The sequence below is a fragment of the Schistocerca serialis genome, chromosome 7 (genome assembly GCF_023864345.2).
Source record: "Schistocerca serialis cubense isolate TAMUIC-IGC-003099 chromosome 7, iqSchSeri2.2, whole genome shotgun sequence".
Classification (NCBI taxonomy): domain Eukaryota; kingdom Metazoa; phylum Arthropoda; class Insecta; order Orthoptera; family Acrididae; genus Schistocerca; species Schistocerca serialis.
In genome coordinates this window covers 189,347,681-189,364,031 of record NC_064644.1, presented here as the reverse complement: position 1 = coordinate 189,364,031, position 16,351 = coordinate 189,347,681, and the positions used below count along the sequence as shown (strand labels likewise).

At 44.5% G+C, this 16,351-nt stretch overlaps 1 protein-coding gene across 1 annotated transcript in view; it reads left to right on the top strand.

Moving 5' to 3' along the window:
• Positions 1 to 16,351, top strand: part of LOC126412963 (ankyrin repeat and SAM domain-containing protein 1A-like) — a 611,160-nt gene that overhangs the window by 317,556 nt on the left and 277,253 nt on the right. The window contains exon 5 of the mRNA XM_050082855.1: positions 559 to 675. Coding sequence (XP_049938812.1) covers positions 559 to 675 — 117 coding nt within the window. The remainder of the gene's footprint in view (positions 1 to 558; positions 676 to 16,351) is intronic.

Genomic DNA, 16,351 nt, shown 5'->3' with positions numbered 1-16,351 from the left:
CACAGCCTAGGGGATGTTTACAGAATGAGAATTTACACACTGCAGCGGAGGATGCGCTGATCTGGTAGAGCACTTGCCCGCGAAACGCAAAGGTCCCGAGTTCGAGTCTTGGTCCAGCGCACAGTTTTAATCTGGCAGGAAGTTTCATATCAGCGCACCTCCGCTGCAGAGTGAAAATCTCATTCTGGAGTAACGACGTATGTTTCCAGAATGAATCTCACTTTGCTACGAGGCGTGCGCTGTTGTGAAACGTCCTTGCATATTAGAACTGTGTACTGGACTGGGTTCCTGACCCTCACATGACATATGTGTTTGCAAGCTGGATAAAGGAGCTACTGCTGCCCAACTATCCAGGTCTGATTCAGTGGTGTAAATGTTCAGACATTGCATGACGTGTTCGCAGGTTGGAGACGATGGTGTGACATAAGAATACAGCTTTACACTTGTCCAAAACAGTTAATATGTGTGGTTACAGGCTGAAGGTGTTGGAGATGTTGCGGCGGTCGCAACCCAGTCATACATTTATCCGGTGTTCTCACGTGGCATACGTATTTGCAGACTGGAGACTGTGGAGCTGCTGGTGAGGACGCACCCGGAGCTGATCCAGCCGTACACGTGTCCAGGCGCCGTGTTCCCACACACGCCGCTCCACCTAGCCAGCAGGAACGGCCACAGGTGAGCAGGCGTTTACTTGTCAAGGCTTGGTTACGCCTATTCGTAGTTTTCATGCCCATGCTTATGCCTTTTTTCCCCTAAAGTGTTACTTACCACTTCGCTAAACTACACTACTGGCCATTAAAATTGCTGCACCACGAAGATGACGTGCTAAAGACACGAAATTTAACCGACAGGAAGAAGATGCTGTGATATGCAAATGATTAGCTTTTCAGAGTATTCAGAAAAGGTTGGCGCCGGTGGCGAATCCTACAACGTGTTGACATGAAGAAAGTTTCCAACCGATTTCTCAGACACAAGCAGCAGTTGACCGGCGTTGCCTGGTGAAACGTTGTTGTGATGCCTCGTGTTAGGAGGGGAAATGCGTACCATCACGTTTCCGACTTTGATAAAGGTCGGATTGTAGCCTATCGCCATTGCGGTTTATCGTGTTGCGACATTGCTGCTCGCGTTCGTCGAGATCCAATGACTGTTAGCAAAATATGGAATCGGCGGGTTCAGGAGGGTAATACGGAACGCCGTGCTGGATCCCAACGGCCTCGTATCACTAGCAGTCGAGATGACAGGCATCTTATCCGCATGGCTGTAACGGATCGTGCAGCCACGTCTCGATCCCTCAGTCAACAGATGTGGACGTTTGCAAGACAACAATAATCTGCACGAACAGTTCGACGACGTTTGCAGCAGCGTGGACTATCAGCTCGGAGACCATGGCTGCGGTTACCCTTGATGCTACATCACAGACAGGAGCGCCTGCGATGTGTGTACTCGACGACGAACCTGGGTGCACGAAAAGCAAAACGTCATTTTTTCGAATGAATCCAGGTTCTGTTTACAGCATCATGCCGGTCGCATTTGTGTTTGGCGACATCGCGGTGAACGCACATTGGAAGCGTGTATTCGTCATCGCTATACTGGCGTGTCAACCGTGTGATGGTATGGGGTGCTATTGGTTACACGTCTCGGTCACCTCTTGTTCGCATTGACGGCACTTTGAACAGTGGACGTTACATTTCATATGTGTTACGACCCGTGGCTCTACCCTTCATTCGATCCCTGCGAAACCCTACATTTCAGCAGGATAATGTACGACCGCATGTTGCAGGTCCTGTACGGGCCTTTCTGGGTGCAGAAAATGTTCGACTGCTGCCGTGGCCAGCACATTTTCCAAATCTCTCATCAATTGAAAACGTCTGGTCAATGGTGGCCGAGCAACTGGCTCGTCACAATACGCGAGTCACTACTCTCGATGAACTGTGGTATCGTGTTGAAGCTGCATGGGCACAGCTGTACCTGTACACGCTATCCAAGCTCTGTTTTGACTCAATGGCCAGGCATATCAAGGCCGTTATTACGGCCAGAGGTGGTTGTTCTGGGTACTGATTTCTCAGGATCTATGCACCCAAATTGCGTGAAAATGTAATCACATGTCAGTTCTATTATATTTGTCCAATGAATACGCGTTTATCATCTGCAATTCTTTTTGGTGTAGCAATTTTAATGGCCAGTAGTGTACTTGGTACTTACGGCGACCAGGCGAAACTACTTTCATCTGGCCACAACCGTAGGTTCTTGCATTGCTCTGGGAGAAGGCTCAACAAACTAGAACATATGAAATATTAGTTTACTTTATAACGTAAATGAATAAAAGATTTACTTGACTTCATCACACTTCTTGCCACACTGTCATGGATTAGCAAAGAGTCACTTGATGCACAGTTTAACAAACCTTTCTCTTGCAGTACAAGATACATTTAGAAAGTACAAGTCATCATAAACTTTTAACTGTCACTGTCCTACATGGTACTGAGTGCTGTAGCTGAGGTCTCAAACTGGCCAGAACGCTTGCTTGCTCGACACTACATTGACCTCAGTGTGAGGGCGCTGCTGATGCAGAGAGGGGAGGCGGGTCTTTAGGAGCGACTCCCATATGTAATTGCGGATTGCAGCGAGCCCTCGCTAATGTCTGTGGTATCGAGTCACGTTGCCAACTTTGAGTTGGCAATACAATCTCAGTACGATACCGCAGTACTCGTGATAGGTACATGTAGGACATAAATCGACAGTTGGGTCGAACTCATGCCAATATACCGTGCCACTCACTCGTCAAATGAGTTGCATGTGATGATGACGATGGTGGTGATGATGATGATCAGAAGTTACTCAGTCTAACACTATGATGAGGCATGTACTTGTAAATCGATGTAACTCTGAACAGGATACCTATTTTCATTATATTGCAGTTAGTCTGAATTTGGATGCCCCTTTGTTTTTTGGGGAGAGATTCACAGTGAAGGTACACATCTCTCCATGTTCACTGTTTTGCTCATGTATTCCTGGTAACACTTTCTGCTGTGGTCCAGTGAGGTACCACTGTAAATAAGAATAAACTCGTATTTGGGAGGAATGGGGATTGAAGCAGTGCCAGATCGTCTTGATGTAAGTAGGGCATTACTTCCCTCAATTACCTCAGGCGAATTCCGGGAAGAGCAACACCTGGGCCGAATTCCTCTCCATCGTTGTCCATTCGAGCTAGAACTCTGTCCACAATCATCTGTTAAATCTGTAGTACTCCAAGCTTGAACTTCCTGTCTTTTACATGGTGTTTGTTGGTTATGACCAAACTGCTCGTAACAATGCAGACAAAGAGTGCAATAAGATAAAGAATGATCCGGAGTTCCCACTCGTCAGGACCTTGTAGGAAATTAGCGAAAAATGCAGGCCTCTTCTATTTGAAACAGCATAATCACTATTGAACCAAAAGTAAGATATATGTTTGACATTGTGTCAACTGGTGGGGGCAGTATGAATTGTTATATTGTTCTGAAATACCAGGTATGTGAAGATCGTTTGTAAATCCACAAGCGATCTTTGCATACCCGATATTTGAGTCTAATGTACCAGAATTAAGCACTGAAATTCTGGAACACATCTAGATTTGTGATTAAACGAGTGACACAGAAGTCTGTGCTCTCTAGAACCAACCTGAGTGTGTCACTGAGTGAGTGCCAGACTAGATTACATATGGACCTAGTATATCATCGTGGTGGCGTCCGATCTAAGCAGCAACTATTCAAATGCAATATACCTATATTAACCGTCTAGTGGTGTAAGGGACTTCCACAGTTTTATGTATCGCTTGACTAAAGAAAATCAGTGATGTAGGGCTTTCTAATTATTTTCATTTTTTTCTTTTTGTAGTTCATATTGTGTATGAGACATGCTTATCCCTTGTAGTGACAAATAATTGACTTTCTGGAAAAAGATACATAGTGACACTTCATGCTAAATGGAAACTACATACCAGAATTTCACATAAAAGATTGAAATTCTTTCCAACCCTACCTTAAATAAATGTAGAAGTCTGCTGTAAGAACGAGGCATTATCAACAGAGCTGCAATGTCGATGAGTACGGCATCGCACTTTTCCGTTCCGGGAAAACTGGAAGTTCTCCTCCATTCATTCTTCTGTACATCCCGCCTTAAGCAGCTGACGTCTGGCACGAGTAGAATTTCGTCACTTTGATGGTCAAAAGATATGGTCCGTGGTGTGGCTTCCGTATTCAGGTAAGGTGATGTGACGACAAATAACTTCCTTATTATTGCTGCATGAACCGTGAGGGGGGGGGGGGGGCAGCTATAAAACGCTGGATTCGGATCCGGGTTTCTCTACCCTCCCTCAATACGAGGGTATAGACCTCATCACCCGCGGGTCGTTAAACTCTAATCTTCCTTTACGTTGCTACATGGTCGAGGAATCAGAATGAAATCAAGCGGTTGCTCAGTAATAACGAACGTAAAAGAAACAGGAACTCTCCCATCTATGAATATGCTTGAGCGCGTTATTAATGTTGCTAACCTGTAATGCGATTTACCTACCGAAAGAGAACGAAAGAGTGTGAGTGGAGTAGTTGTAAGTACACCGTTAGTGATATGAAGTGGTTCGCTTGATTTCACATGAGTCGTGTTTCCTGCAACTCGTAATCATCATTTTCAAGAGTTCTGACAGCCAGTTGCTAGAGCAACTAGCTTCTTGTTGGAACACACTGACAACCGGGATGGCTGGCCTGCTGCTATTCCGTTGCTCTTTTTCGTCACTCCGTTTACCTTGAACGGCTCCGCGCAACCGATCGGCCTTCCGTGAAATGCCTTGCAGTCAACAGACTCTTCGTAAAGAACAGGATAAGTGTCCATCACAGAATATGCTGGAAATCGTGATTTCTAACACTAATCGGTTGTCACATATCTGTGAATCTCCAGCATGCTCTGTCCCGAGTACTTCACTGCGTCATTACGTTTGATTGAGTGAGAGGAGCTGACTTGTTTAGTGACCAGTTGAAGGGAACTCTAAGTTCTGCCCACTAAAAAACATCGCGTGTTCGTTGTCGAGAGTTACGTGAAGCAGAACTTGTGGAAAACTTGCGGACGTGTTTCAAATGACTCTGAGCACTATGGGACTTAACTTCTGAGGTCATCTGTCCCCTAGAACTCAGAACTACTTAAACCTAACTAACCTAAGGACGTCACACACATCCATGCCCGAAGCGGGATTCTAACCTGCGACCATAGTGGTCGTGCGGTTCCAGACTGTAGCGCCTAGAACCGTGCGGCCACCCCGGCCGGCGCGGACGTGTTTGCGCAAGAGTTTAACCCTGCAAGTGTTCTGACACAACCTCCAACAAAGTTACTGCCAGAATGACGCGAAACTGGCTCTGCAACGAATAAAAGTCGAAACTATCCGAAAATAGCGTCAGTCCTACGTCGGTATAATTGTAATTATTTTCCGATCCAGTTTTAATTTTCCCACCCTATATAACAGCTGTTATCGTTGAGCGTTGTTACCAAGTCAGTTAGTGCACTACAAATGTAGAAATGACGACTGCTGCAAAAAGTAATTAAGTTGTTCCATCTCCCAGCAGTCTGTCCCGGGACTTGGAATGCTTGTGTAACCTTTGTTCACCCAGATTTTAGTTGGCGGTAAGTCTGATTGGGAGCTTCCCCCCCCCCCTCTCCCTCTCCCCCCCCATCTCTCTCTCTCTCTCTCTCTCTCTCTCTCTCTCTCTCTCTCTCTCTCTCTCTCTCTCTCTCCATCCCTCCCTTCCGCCCGCCCCGCCACACCGTCACTTCATCAGCGCACCTGGTGAATGGCAACGTGGTCTCTTGCTGAAATATTGTGCTCGGTGGATGCAAACGTCAGTTGCACAATTATTCGCCTGTACACCTCTCTGCAGCCGTCGTTCACCTGTCACGTGTAGCCCGCGGTGCTCCACGGTTGCCTCGGCGCCAATAGTGGACAGCGCCAGTGTGCCCTGCACAGTATACTTAACTACGGCGCTATGCGAACAGTGTACAAACTTAGCCGTTTGGGAAGTGTTTCCTCCCTTGGCCTAAAAGCCAATGATCATGCCCGTTAACGTCAGATAAATCACTCAGGTTCCGCAATACAACTCCACCGTTTCCCGCTTCCCGCCGACACTCTTTATATGTTCTCCACTGCTACTGCTGCCAGCCGCCATCTGTGAGTGGTGATTGCACATTGACGTCGAACTTAGGTGGTGATCACCGTGTATATCCAGTTCTAAATTTGTCTATGACATACTTATTTCATCTTGTTGTCTGCAGTGACGAGTTTAAAAATGTTCAACACATGAAATCTGTAATCTGAAAGGTAAAAGTAATTTTAAAAGTGAGTAATATGTAACACAGTTTCCTTTATTTACGTCGTTTATGTAGCACCTGTCAGTTTGCGACTAAGTGATTGAATAGAAATTAAGTGTTACGATAAAGGAGCTGTTTCTGTAGGATTGTTTAGGGTAGAGAGGGGTGGGAGTGGCGGCAGAGATGTACAAATTCTGTTTCCAATTTGCCTGCCCCCAATCTCCGCGAAATAGGCGAAATACCCTCAGACTTCAAGAAGAATATAATAATTCCAATCCCAAAGAAAGCAGGCGTTGACAGATGTGAAAATTACCGAACAATCAGTTTAATAAGCCACAGCTGCAAAATACTAACACGAATTCTTTACAGACGAATGGAAAAACTAGTAGAAGCCGACCTCGGGGAAGATGAGTTTGGATTCCGTAGAAATACTGGAACACGTGAGGCAATACTGACCTTACGACTTATCTTAGAAGAAAGATTAAGGAAAGGCAAACCTACGTTTCTAGCATTTGTAGACTTAGGGAAAGCTTTTGACAATGTTGATTGGAATACTCTCTTTCAAATTCTGAAGAAGGCAGGGGTAAAATACAGGGAGCGAAAGGCTATTTACAATTTGTACAGAAACCAGATGGCAGTTATAAGAGTCGAGGGACATGAAAGGGAAGCAGTGGTTGGGAAGGGAGTAAGACAGGGTTGTACCCTCTCCCCGATGTCATTCAATCTGTATATTAAGCAAGCAGTAAAGGAAACAAAAGAAAAATTCGGAGTAGGTGTTAAAATCCATGGAGAAGAAATAAAAACTTTGAGGTTCGCCGATGACATTGTAATTCTGTCAGAGACAGCAAAGGACTTGGAAGAGCAGTTGAATGGAATGGACAGTGTCTTGAGAGGAGTATATAAGATGAACATCAACAAAAGCAAAACGAGGATAATGGAATGTAGTCGAATTAAGTCGGATGATGCTGATGGAATTAGATTAGGAAATGAGACACTTAAAGTAGTAAAGGAGTTTTGCTATTTGGGGAGCAAAATAACTGATGATGGTCGAAGTAGAGAGGATATAAAACGTAGACTGGCAATGGCAAGGAAAGCGTTTCTGAAGAAGAGAAATTTGTTAACGTCGAGTATAGATTTAAGTGTGAGGAAGTCTTTTCTGAAAGTGTTTGTATGGAGTGTAGCCATGTATGGAAGTGAAACATGGACGATAAATAGTTTGGACAACAAGAGAATAGAAGCTTTCGAAATGTGGTGCTACAGAAGAATGCTGAAGATTAGATGGGTAGATCACATAACTAATGAGGAAGTATTGAATAGGATTGGGGAGAAGTTTGTGGCACAACTTGATCAGAAGAAGGGATCGGTTGGTAGGACATGATCCGAGGCATCAAGGGATCACCAATATAGTATTGGAGGGCAGCGTGGAGGGTAAAAATCGTAGAGGGAGACCAAGAGATGAATACACTAAGCAGATTCGGAAGGATGTAGGTTGCAGTAGGTATTGGGAGATGAAGAAGCTTGCACAGGATAGAGTAGCATGGAGAGATGCATCAAACCAGTCTCAGGACTGAAGACCACCACAACAACAACAACAACAACCAATCTCCGCCGCCACTATGTAAGCAGCTCAACCTGCCGCAGCGCAAAAAAAAGTACATGTGTACTGAAGCTCAGTGGTTAAAACAGGCCACTTTGAGTTTCTGCAAGTCTGACAAGGTTCACGGGAAACTTTCAGTCTGCTGCGCGTCGCAACAGGTTGTGCTGTCAATCCAGCGTGACTAGCTGAGTATATGTTTGCGAAGGTACACTGTGTGATAAAAAGTATCCGGACACCACACAAAACATAAGTTTCTCATATTAGGTGCATTGTGCTGTCACCTACTCCCAGATGCTCCATATCAGCGATGTCAGTAGTCATTAGACGTCGTGAGAGAGAGGAATGACGCGTTCCGCGGAACTCTTGGACTTCGAACACGGTCAAGTGACTGTGTGTCACTTGTGTCATACGTCTGTAAGCGAGATTTCCACACTCCTAAACATCACTAGGTCCACTGTTTCCAATGTGATAGTGAAGTGGAAACGTGAAGAGACGCGTACAGCACAAAAGCGTACAGGTCGCCCTCGTCTGTTGACTGACACACGCCTCGCTTGGTGTACGGAGTGTAAACATTGGAAGATTGAACACTGGAAACCTGTTTTGTGGAGTGACGAATCACGGTACACAATGTGGCGATCCGATAACAGGGTGTGGGTATGGCGAATGCCAAGTGAACGTCATCTGCCAGCGTGTGTAGTGCCAACAGTAAAATTCGGAGGCGGTGGTGTTATGGTGTGGTCGTGTTTTTCATGGAGGGGGCTTGCGCCCCTTGTTGCACTATCACAGCACAGGTCTACATTGATGTTTCAAGCAACTTCTTGCTTCGCACTGTTGAAGGGCAATTAGAGGATGGCGATTGCATTTTTGAAGACGATCGAGCACCTGTTCATAATGCACGGCCTGTGGCGGAGTAGTTAAACGACAATAACATCCCTGTAATGGACTGGCCTGCGCAGGGTCCTGACCTGAATCCGATAAACACCTTTGGGATGTTTTGGAACGCCGACTTCGTGCCAGGCCTCGCCGACCGACAGCGATACCTCTCCTCAGTGCAGCACTCCTTGAAGAATGGGCTGCCATTCCCCAAGAAACCTTCCAGCGCTTGACTGAACGTATGCCTGCGAGAGTGGAAGCTGTCATCAAGTCTAAGGGTGGGCCAACACCATACTGAATTCCAGCATTACCGATGAAGGGCGCCACCAACTTGTAAGACATTTTCAGCCAGGTGTCCGGATACTTGTGATTACATAGTGTAGGTTTCCTGCAGCTCATTCATCATAACTATGGGATCAGCGAATTGAAAAACCCTGATATAAACAAGATTCAGGAGAATTTAAGAATTGTGGGATACATACCATTCACGAAACAGAGCCCAAGTCCAGTAGAGGAAAAGTTATCGTTTGTTTACGTTCAGATAAGCCGGTAGATGTCTCGCAATGGAAATTTTGAAAAAAAGTTAATGAAACCTCATTCAGGAATGTTGACTATGTTAAGACATGTTCCTAAATTTGACCAGCAGTTTCCTCAAGTAAATATTTAGAAATATTACAGACTTAGTGGGTGACAAGTGTGGAAATGTATTCTAAGGACATGAGGCTATTGAGAATTATATAGGGTTTCTCACTTTAGAGCCAACGTTGGTTGACGTAGGAAAAGAACTATGGCTAGAAACCAGACTCTGATAGCTCGCAATGTAATGCGAAGAAATTTCAGCATGAAAGGAAAGCTTCTTCATTCAGATATGATCTTTTTTTATTAACATAATGTGAATAACGAACTTGGTTTGCTAAAATGCATTTGGGTAATTTAGAATGAACTGTTTTGGCTGCTTAGAATGAACTCAGCGAACCCGCTAGACACATCCTGGAAAAGTGATTAAAATTATTAAAGTTGGTATAATGAAGTCATATTGGACTGGAATACATTAAGATTACTGAAACTAGAGTTCCAAAGCTTCGCTCTAGTTGGCATTCCGGTGTAATAGAGATCTTCAGATACTTAGGTGCAAAGGATCTCAACTTTCAGAGAAGCTTCCGCTTACCACAGACAACACATATTAGAAGCGACGTGCTGATGATTCAAATTGAGAATAGCCAGTGCTAGTCGAAAGTGGACGAAGTTCCAGAGAAACCCGTTCGTACCGAAGTAAATATATAAGCCCAAAATATACCGAACAGGAAAAGAGCAAATGAAATTCACAGTTTTCTGGCCTAATGCGTCCCAGAATGAATATATATTTCATTAATATTCTTGTTGAGATACTCGGAGGGCGGGAAAGGGGGCAAGTCTTTTTTATCGACTTCTGAGCCTTACTCCTAACACTTCAATGAAAACATACAGAACAAACTGCTACGCAGCGTATCTCAGCGGGAAGACGGGCAGGCAAACAAGACTCCTTAACCTGCTTAGGTTGGGCATAGTTTGGCTGGGATAGGAGAGCAGTTGCCGGGCTGTTCCGTTGGCAACGTGCAGGCAGGCATGGACAGGTTAAAAGTTGAATGCGTAGACCTCTGAGCGGGGCAGGCGCTAACCGTTCAAGGTAGTTCGTATCCCGTTTACAATGTGATTAACGAGATTCTGAATCGAAGTAAAATAATTCCAAGCCATTCTGAAGTAAACGTAAAACTGTCTCTAATCTAGATAAACATGTGGCATGAACGTATTTTTGATAGCGGTATCTTTAATAATTTGTGTCGTTCAACCAGCAGTTTTTATCCCTGAAAAAGTATTCAACATTAACTGATAACGCTTAAGTTTGTTGCTACTGTTTCTGATCTGAAGCCTAAGCATCTTTCATACCAATTACTGTCCGCCCCGGTAGGTGAGTGGTCAGCGTGACAGACTGTCAATCCTAAGGGCCCGGGTTCGATTCCCGGCTGGGTCGGAGATTTTCTCCGCTCAGGGACTGGGTGTTGTGTTGTCTAATCATCATCATCATTTCATCCCCATCGACGGGCAGGTCGCCGAAATGGCGTCAAATCGAAAGACCTGCACCAGGCGAACGGTCTACCCGACGGGAGGCCCTAGCCACACGACATTTCCATTTATACCAATTACTCTCTTGCTTTTTCCGTCTTCTTTTTCAGTTAATAATCTTAATTCTCATGTCCACGCAGCAGTTTTCCTCCACAGTCGTGGTCTCTTTTGTCCCTGCTGATAGCCGGGACCTTGAAATATAAGGTGAGCACTCATATATCAGTATCTACCGTCCGTGTTTTCCTCACTGAGTTCAGCTTCACATGCTGTCACGTTTCAGGAGTCACGGGTGCCACATGTGCTTCACTGAGACTGACCTGACAGCGAATGGGAAATACGGATATCGCAATGATTTTTTTGTTTGTTTGTTTTTGAGGTGGACGCAAATATTTTTGTGGGGCGGAGATGATAATTTATTGTGAGATTCAATGGTTTTCTCCATATCATGGAATCAGCGAAGAATGTGTGATGTGATACTTTTAAACAGCTGGTCATAGTATAACATGGCCAACAGAGTATTTTTTTTTTTTGGGGGGGGGGGAGGATGAGTTTTTTCCTTGGAAATTCGGCTCTCTACAGATGTAAAAAAAATAATAGTTCTATGTACGTAGCTACAAGACCTTTGAACATGTCTAATCGTCAGTGTATCTCAAACTCTATAAATTTCTAGAGGTGGATTTCCGAACTGACGGACGTGCACAAGAATTCCTTGTACATAATGCGATTAATTTACATCTACAAATAATTAACTACAGCCAAATAACCAGAGGGCACCCGTATTCGAGGATTTCACTAGATAGATATCGCAAGAAAACAGAGTCGAATAAGCAGAGACTGGTTTCATTTTCAAATATGGCAGCCACAACTCCGCTAACAAATGTTATTCACATTCTTTGTGACAGCAATGCTGTAGAAAATTGTAACAGGAGACTGCGTTCTTTGTGAGACGACGTATGGTAACGACCGGCTGCAGAGGGTATGTCGCTGTGGCATGCCCGAGTCTTCAAGCTCCACTGCCGCTGCGACAAATTTCGCTCTTGTGTGGACCACCTGCCAAACAGCATACAGCACCAAAAGCATCGGTTTATTCCCAGCAGCTGCAAAAATACTATTTGTCGTGAAAGAAATCACTTAGGAAAAAACTATTTGGCATAGAATTGTATATGGCCGAAGCGTATTGTACTAACAAGGGATGTCGCACATACCCAAATAAATATGGCACGAATTATCACAGGTTTATTGGACTGACTGGAGAGTGCAGTAAATTACATATTGTCTATATACTGCCGGCTGGAACAGCTATAAATGTATCAGAAAAAATGTTTGTTGTTGTCTGTAGTCTCAGTTTATATTTTTGCTCACTGGATACCGGTCCTCATGCCATCCACTGGCACGTAGTAGTCTTACGTTCTTGGGAAGTAAGGAGGATGTACCGAAACAGGTATCCAGTAGGCATAAATGAAGAAAAAGTGCGACTGTAGAACACAACAAAAATTTAGTATAGTAAATATCCCCAAAAAATGTTAATTGAGAATCACTCCAATAGAGGCGTGTATACTTCACGGAAAACAAGTTTATCAGTGTGGAAACTAAGAATATTTTCCAGACCGCTACCTATCTATCCCGTAGTGCTATTTAAGACGAAATTATACTAATAATAGCTCGCATAGCGGTTTACAAGCAGTCGTTCTTGCCATGCTCTGACCGTGAGTGGAGCGTCAAGAAATACTGAAAATTGCCCTATGCCATAAGCTTTAAACTTTAAAGTGTCAAAGAATATAGATGCAGATACAGAAAGCGGGGCACTGATTAAAATAGCGAACCAGCATCCCGGTGGAGCTGTGCTCAAATCCTTGTTCAACGATCCTGATTTAGGATTCTTTTGATTCGCCTGAGTCATAGTCATACTGGTTTGGTTCCGTAATTGAAACCACGGACGGTTTTCTTATTTCTCCGTGGCCTTGATGACTGGAACCCCCTCTGTATGCCCTCAACGACGACGATAAGTTAACCTCTGCGGATTCTCTTTCTTGCCCTCCACGCCATAAAGAATTGACGTCTTTTGGCACCAGGTTTTTTACAAAAGGTAGTGATAGTTTCATTTTAGTGTGTGCGGTTTAACGCATCTTTAGATGCTGTTATATGTTTCCTCAGTTCTAAGTAGCACTTTCGAGAATCCACCAGCTGCACTGGCATTCTCACAAAAACCTTGGGTCGTTCTCAAGTGTAACAGACGTTTTCGATGTGATCAAGGTGTGGGAAGAAAGCAGGAATAAGCTTCTACCTCCGAACGCTTACCTTCTTAAAAACACAACGTAGAAGGTCACAAGAATTGATTTTCCTCGTGGTGAGTTGTCGAGGCTTAACTTCATTCGAAGGGGATAAAGGAGTTACGGCAACAATTCGAAGAAGTATGATTAATTTTAAAGACGCTTACGTGCTCTGTTGCGGAGGGACAGATAATAAGACGTGTAGAGGAGACCAACTCATTCCATGCATTTTTGCTATCTGAAAGACGTGCCTGTAGTGAAAGTGTGTGCTACCGGGTGCTAGTCAGATGTAAACATTAATTTATAAATACATTGTGTAGATACTTGAGCGTGTTCTGTAGCGTCATATAGTATTATTATTATTATTATTATTATTATTATTATTATTAGTACTAGTAGTAGTAGTAGTAGTAGTAGTAGCAGCAACAGCAGTAGAAATTACGTTACTGGATATCGTACTTCTAGCTTCATCAGGACTTACTGAAGTGCTGTTACTTCACGAAAGATTTGGGAGTTCCCGAACAGTGCTGTATCTTTTATTTCACTGTTTTACTACGTGCTGTGATTCTATACAGCGGGCTCGCCAGTTTTTGTGATATTGGTCACAGTGTACCATTGATGAGTGAGATTTACATTCCACATTCGACTTACATGGATGCTTGGACGCAAATGTTAAAATTTCTTTTGAGCTGCCTTACCATTGAAATTTGCATCACACAGGACTGATGCATCAATTAAATGCGTATTAAGTACAGTGTGTTAAGCCTTACATGTATTATGGGGCTGAATGAGTCCTGTTCAGATGCCATATAAACAAAAAGAAAAGGAAAGAAAATCAAGACGCGCAATATTTTATCTGGCAACAACAGCAATGTCAGACTTCATAGCTGTAACCGTTTGGCTGCTATGTATTGTTGATCGTATGGGACAGTGTTAAAAGCCGCGCGGGATTAGCCGAGGGGCTGCCGGCACGGTAGCTCAGCGTGTTCGGTCATAGCGCCGGTTGGCCTCTGTAATAAAAAAACTGAGTGGAAGGATCAACAAACGAACTTGAAGGGATGTCATGTGACGTCCGCAACGACTAAACACAACAATCAACAACTAACAAAATGAGGAGGGAAAAAAAAAACGTGGTAAGGCGCTGCTGTCATGGACTGTGCGGCTGGTACCGGCGGAGGTTCGAGTTCTCCCTGGGCATGGGTGTGTGTGTGTGTGTGTGTGTGTGTGTGTGTGTGTGTGTGTGTGTGTGTGTGTGTGTGTGTGTTTCTCCTTAACATAATTTAGGTTAAATGGTGTGTAAGCTTAGGGACTGATGACCTTAGCAGTTTAGTCCCATAGTATTTCACACACATTTGAACTTTTTTTTTTTTTGAGAGAGTTAAATCCTGCTGTTGAGAGCGCTTTAGGGGTGTGGTCGTACCATTTCTTGGCGAGACGTGGTACTCCTAGAGCTCTTCATCTTTGCTAGTAAATGTCATCACACGTTATTGTGGCTCTTGAGCTATTTATTATCCACCAAGATAGGACAGCGTGACATTACGAGTATGTGTCTCGTGCTTTAAGTTGACTACACAAAGGGGATGTCTGTTGTCTTCAGTTATTTTCGTTATAATTTTTTCAGTTCTTTTTTCTCAAGACCTGATCACGTGCAGCCATTATTAGAGCTTCTGACTCTTGCTCTTATTCTTCCTTTTTTAAGTAGGGATCAGTCTTACCTCAGTCAGCATTTAAGTTCTGTCCACTAGTTTATTTTAGCTTATTCCGAGATTCCAGCTTGATTTACGTGTTTTATTATTATTAAGTTACATTTTACGATATTTAGTACACTTAACTAGCTTGGTTTTAAGAAAATGTAGATTCCAGGATCGCTCCTGAGAGATAATCTTGATAACAGAGAACGAAGAGAATCCAACTGGAATGGCGCGCTTCCAGCAGCAGAGAATCCCCGGGAAATCTGCGCCGCTAATCAGATGCTCGGTGTGCAGCCACGGCCGCTAATCTGGTTAATTTTTAAGCAGAGCGCGCTGGCCATATTTAAAAACGCGCGCAGCTTAGCGGGCGCGGGCTTTTATGCGGCAATCGGGTGGAGGACGAGGGAGCGAGCGACCGGGAAACATGCGGAAAACAGTTAATGCTAATACGGACGCGCGGCGAGCAGCCGGCGCCCCGTGAAACGCAGTTTAACGCTCGCTCGGCCGCCAGACATTCGCTGCTCGGCCATGTTTACGACCTGTCTGAGTGGCCGAAAAAATGTTCCAGCTGGTGCCCTCGTGCTCTACCGTAATCTCTATACCGCATTTGTTTGCAGCCGCCACGCGAGGTCTTGATTCGGAATATTTAATGTCGTGCACGCGCGATATTTTCCATCGTCATTTGCTGGCAAATCCTGGACAAAGGTACAGCTGTAACAACTTTCGCGAGAGATACTGATGATGAAGTAGCTTGCTTACTTTTCACCTGGCATTGCGCGGTTACTTATTTTTTACTTCACGGCATTTCCAAACTGCCCTGTACCACGTAACCCATAGCCTGTATCGGCCCCACTCCACAACTTCTCTTTCAGATATGTCACAGAGGAAGTTGGTGTTGCAACGTGCATCTTCCGTGTACTGTTCAATGAGCCAGTGCCGATTGGTATCGTCGAAATACGTACCAAATGGTTCAAATGGCTCTGAGCACTATGGGACTGAACTGCTATGGTCATAAGTCCCCTAGAACTTAGAACTACTTAAACCTAACTAACCTAAGCACATCACACACATCCATGCCCGAGGCAGGATTCGAACCTGCGACCGTAGCGGTCGTGCGGTTCCAGACTGTAGCGCCTTTAACCGCTCGGCCACTTCAGCCGGCAAACGTACCCCTTCGTATTTAACTTCTTGTTCCTTGCAGATGATACGCTTATTGGCTGAAAACAACTTTACGTGGATGTTTTGGACAATATGACTATAGACCGAACAGTGAAAGAAAAGCCCTGATAGTCAAAGTGGACTTGGCATGGCTGTTTCGCGCGTCTGCCACGTGATCTTGTTTACGTCTCGAAGACGTCTCAGTGGTGTCTCGGCTTTACAAAAGACTATGTTTTCATCGGCAATTGTTTGCACATCACAGTTGAAATCTGGCAACATCGCTGCCACCTGTCAGGTCTCTTGCCGGCCGGAGTGGCCGAGCGGTT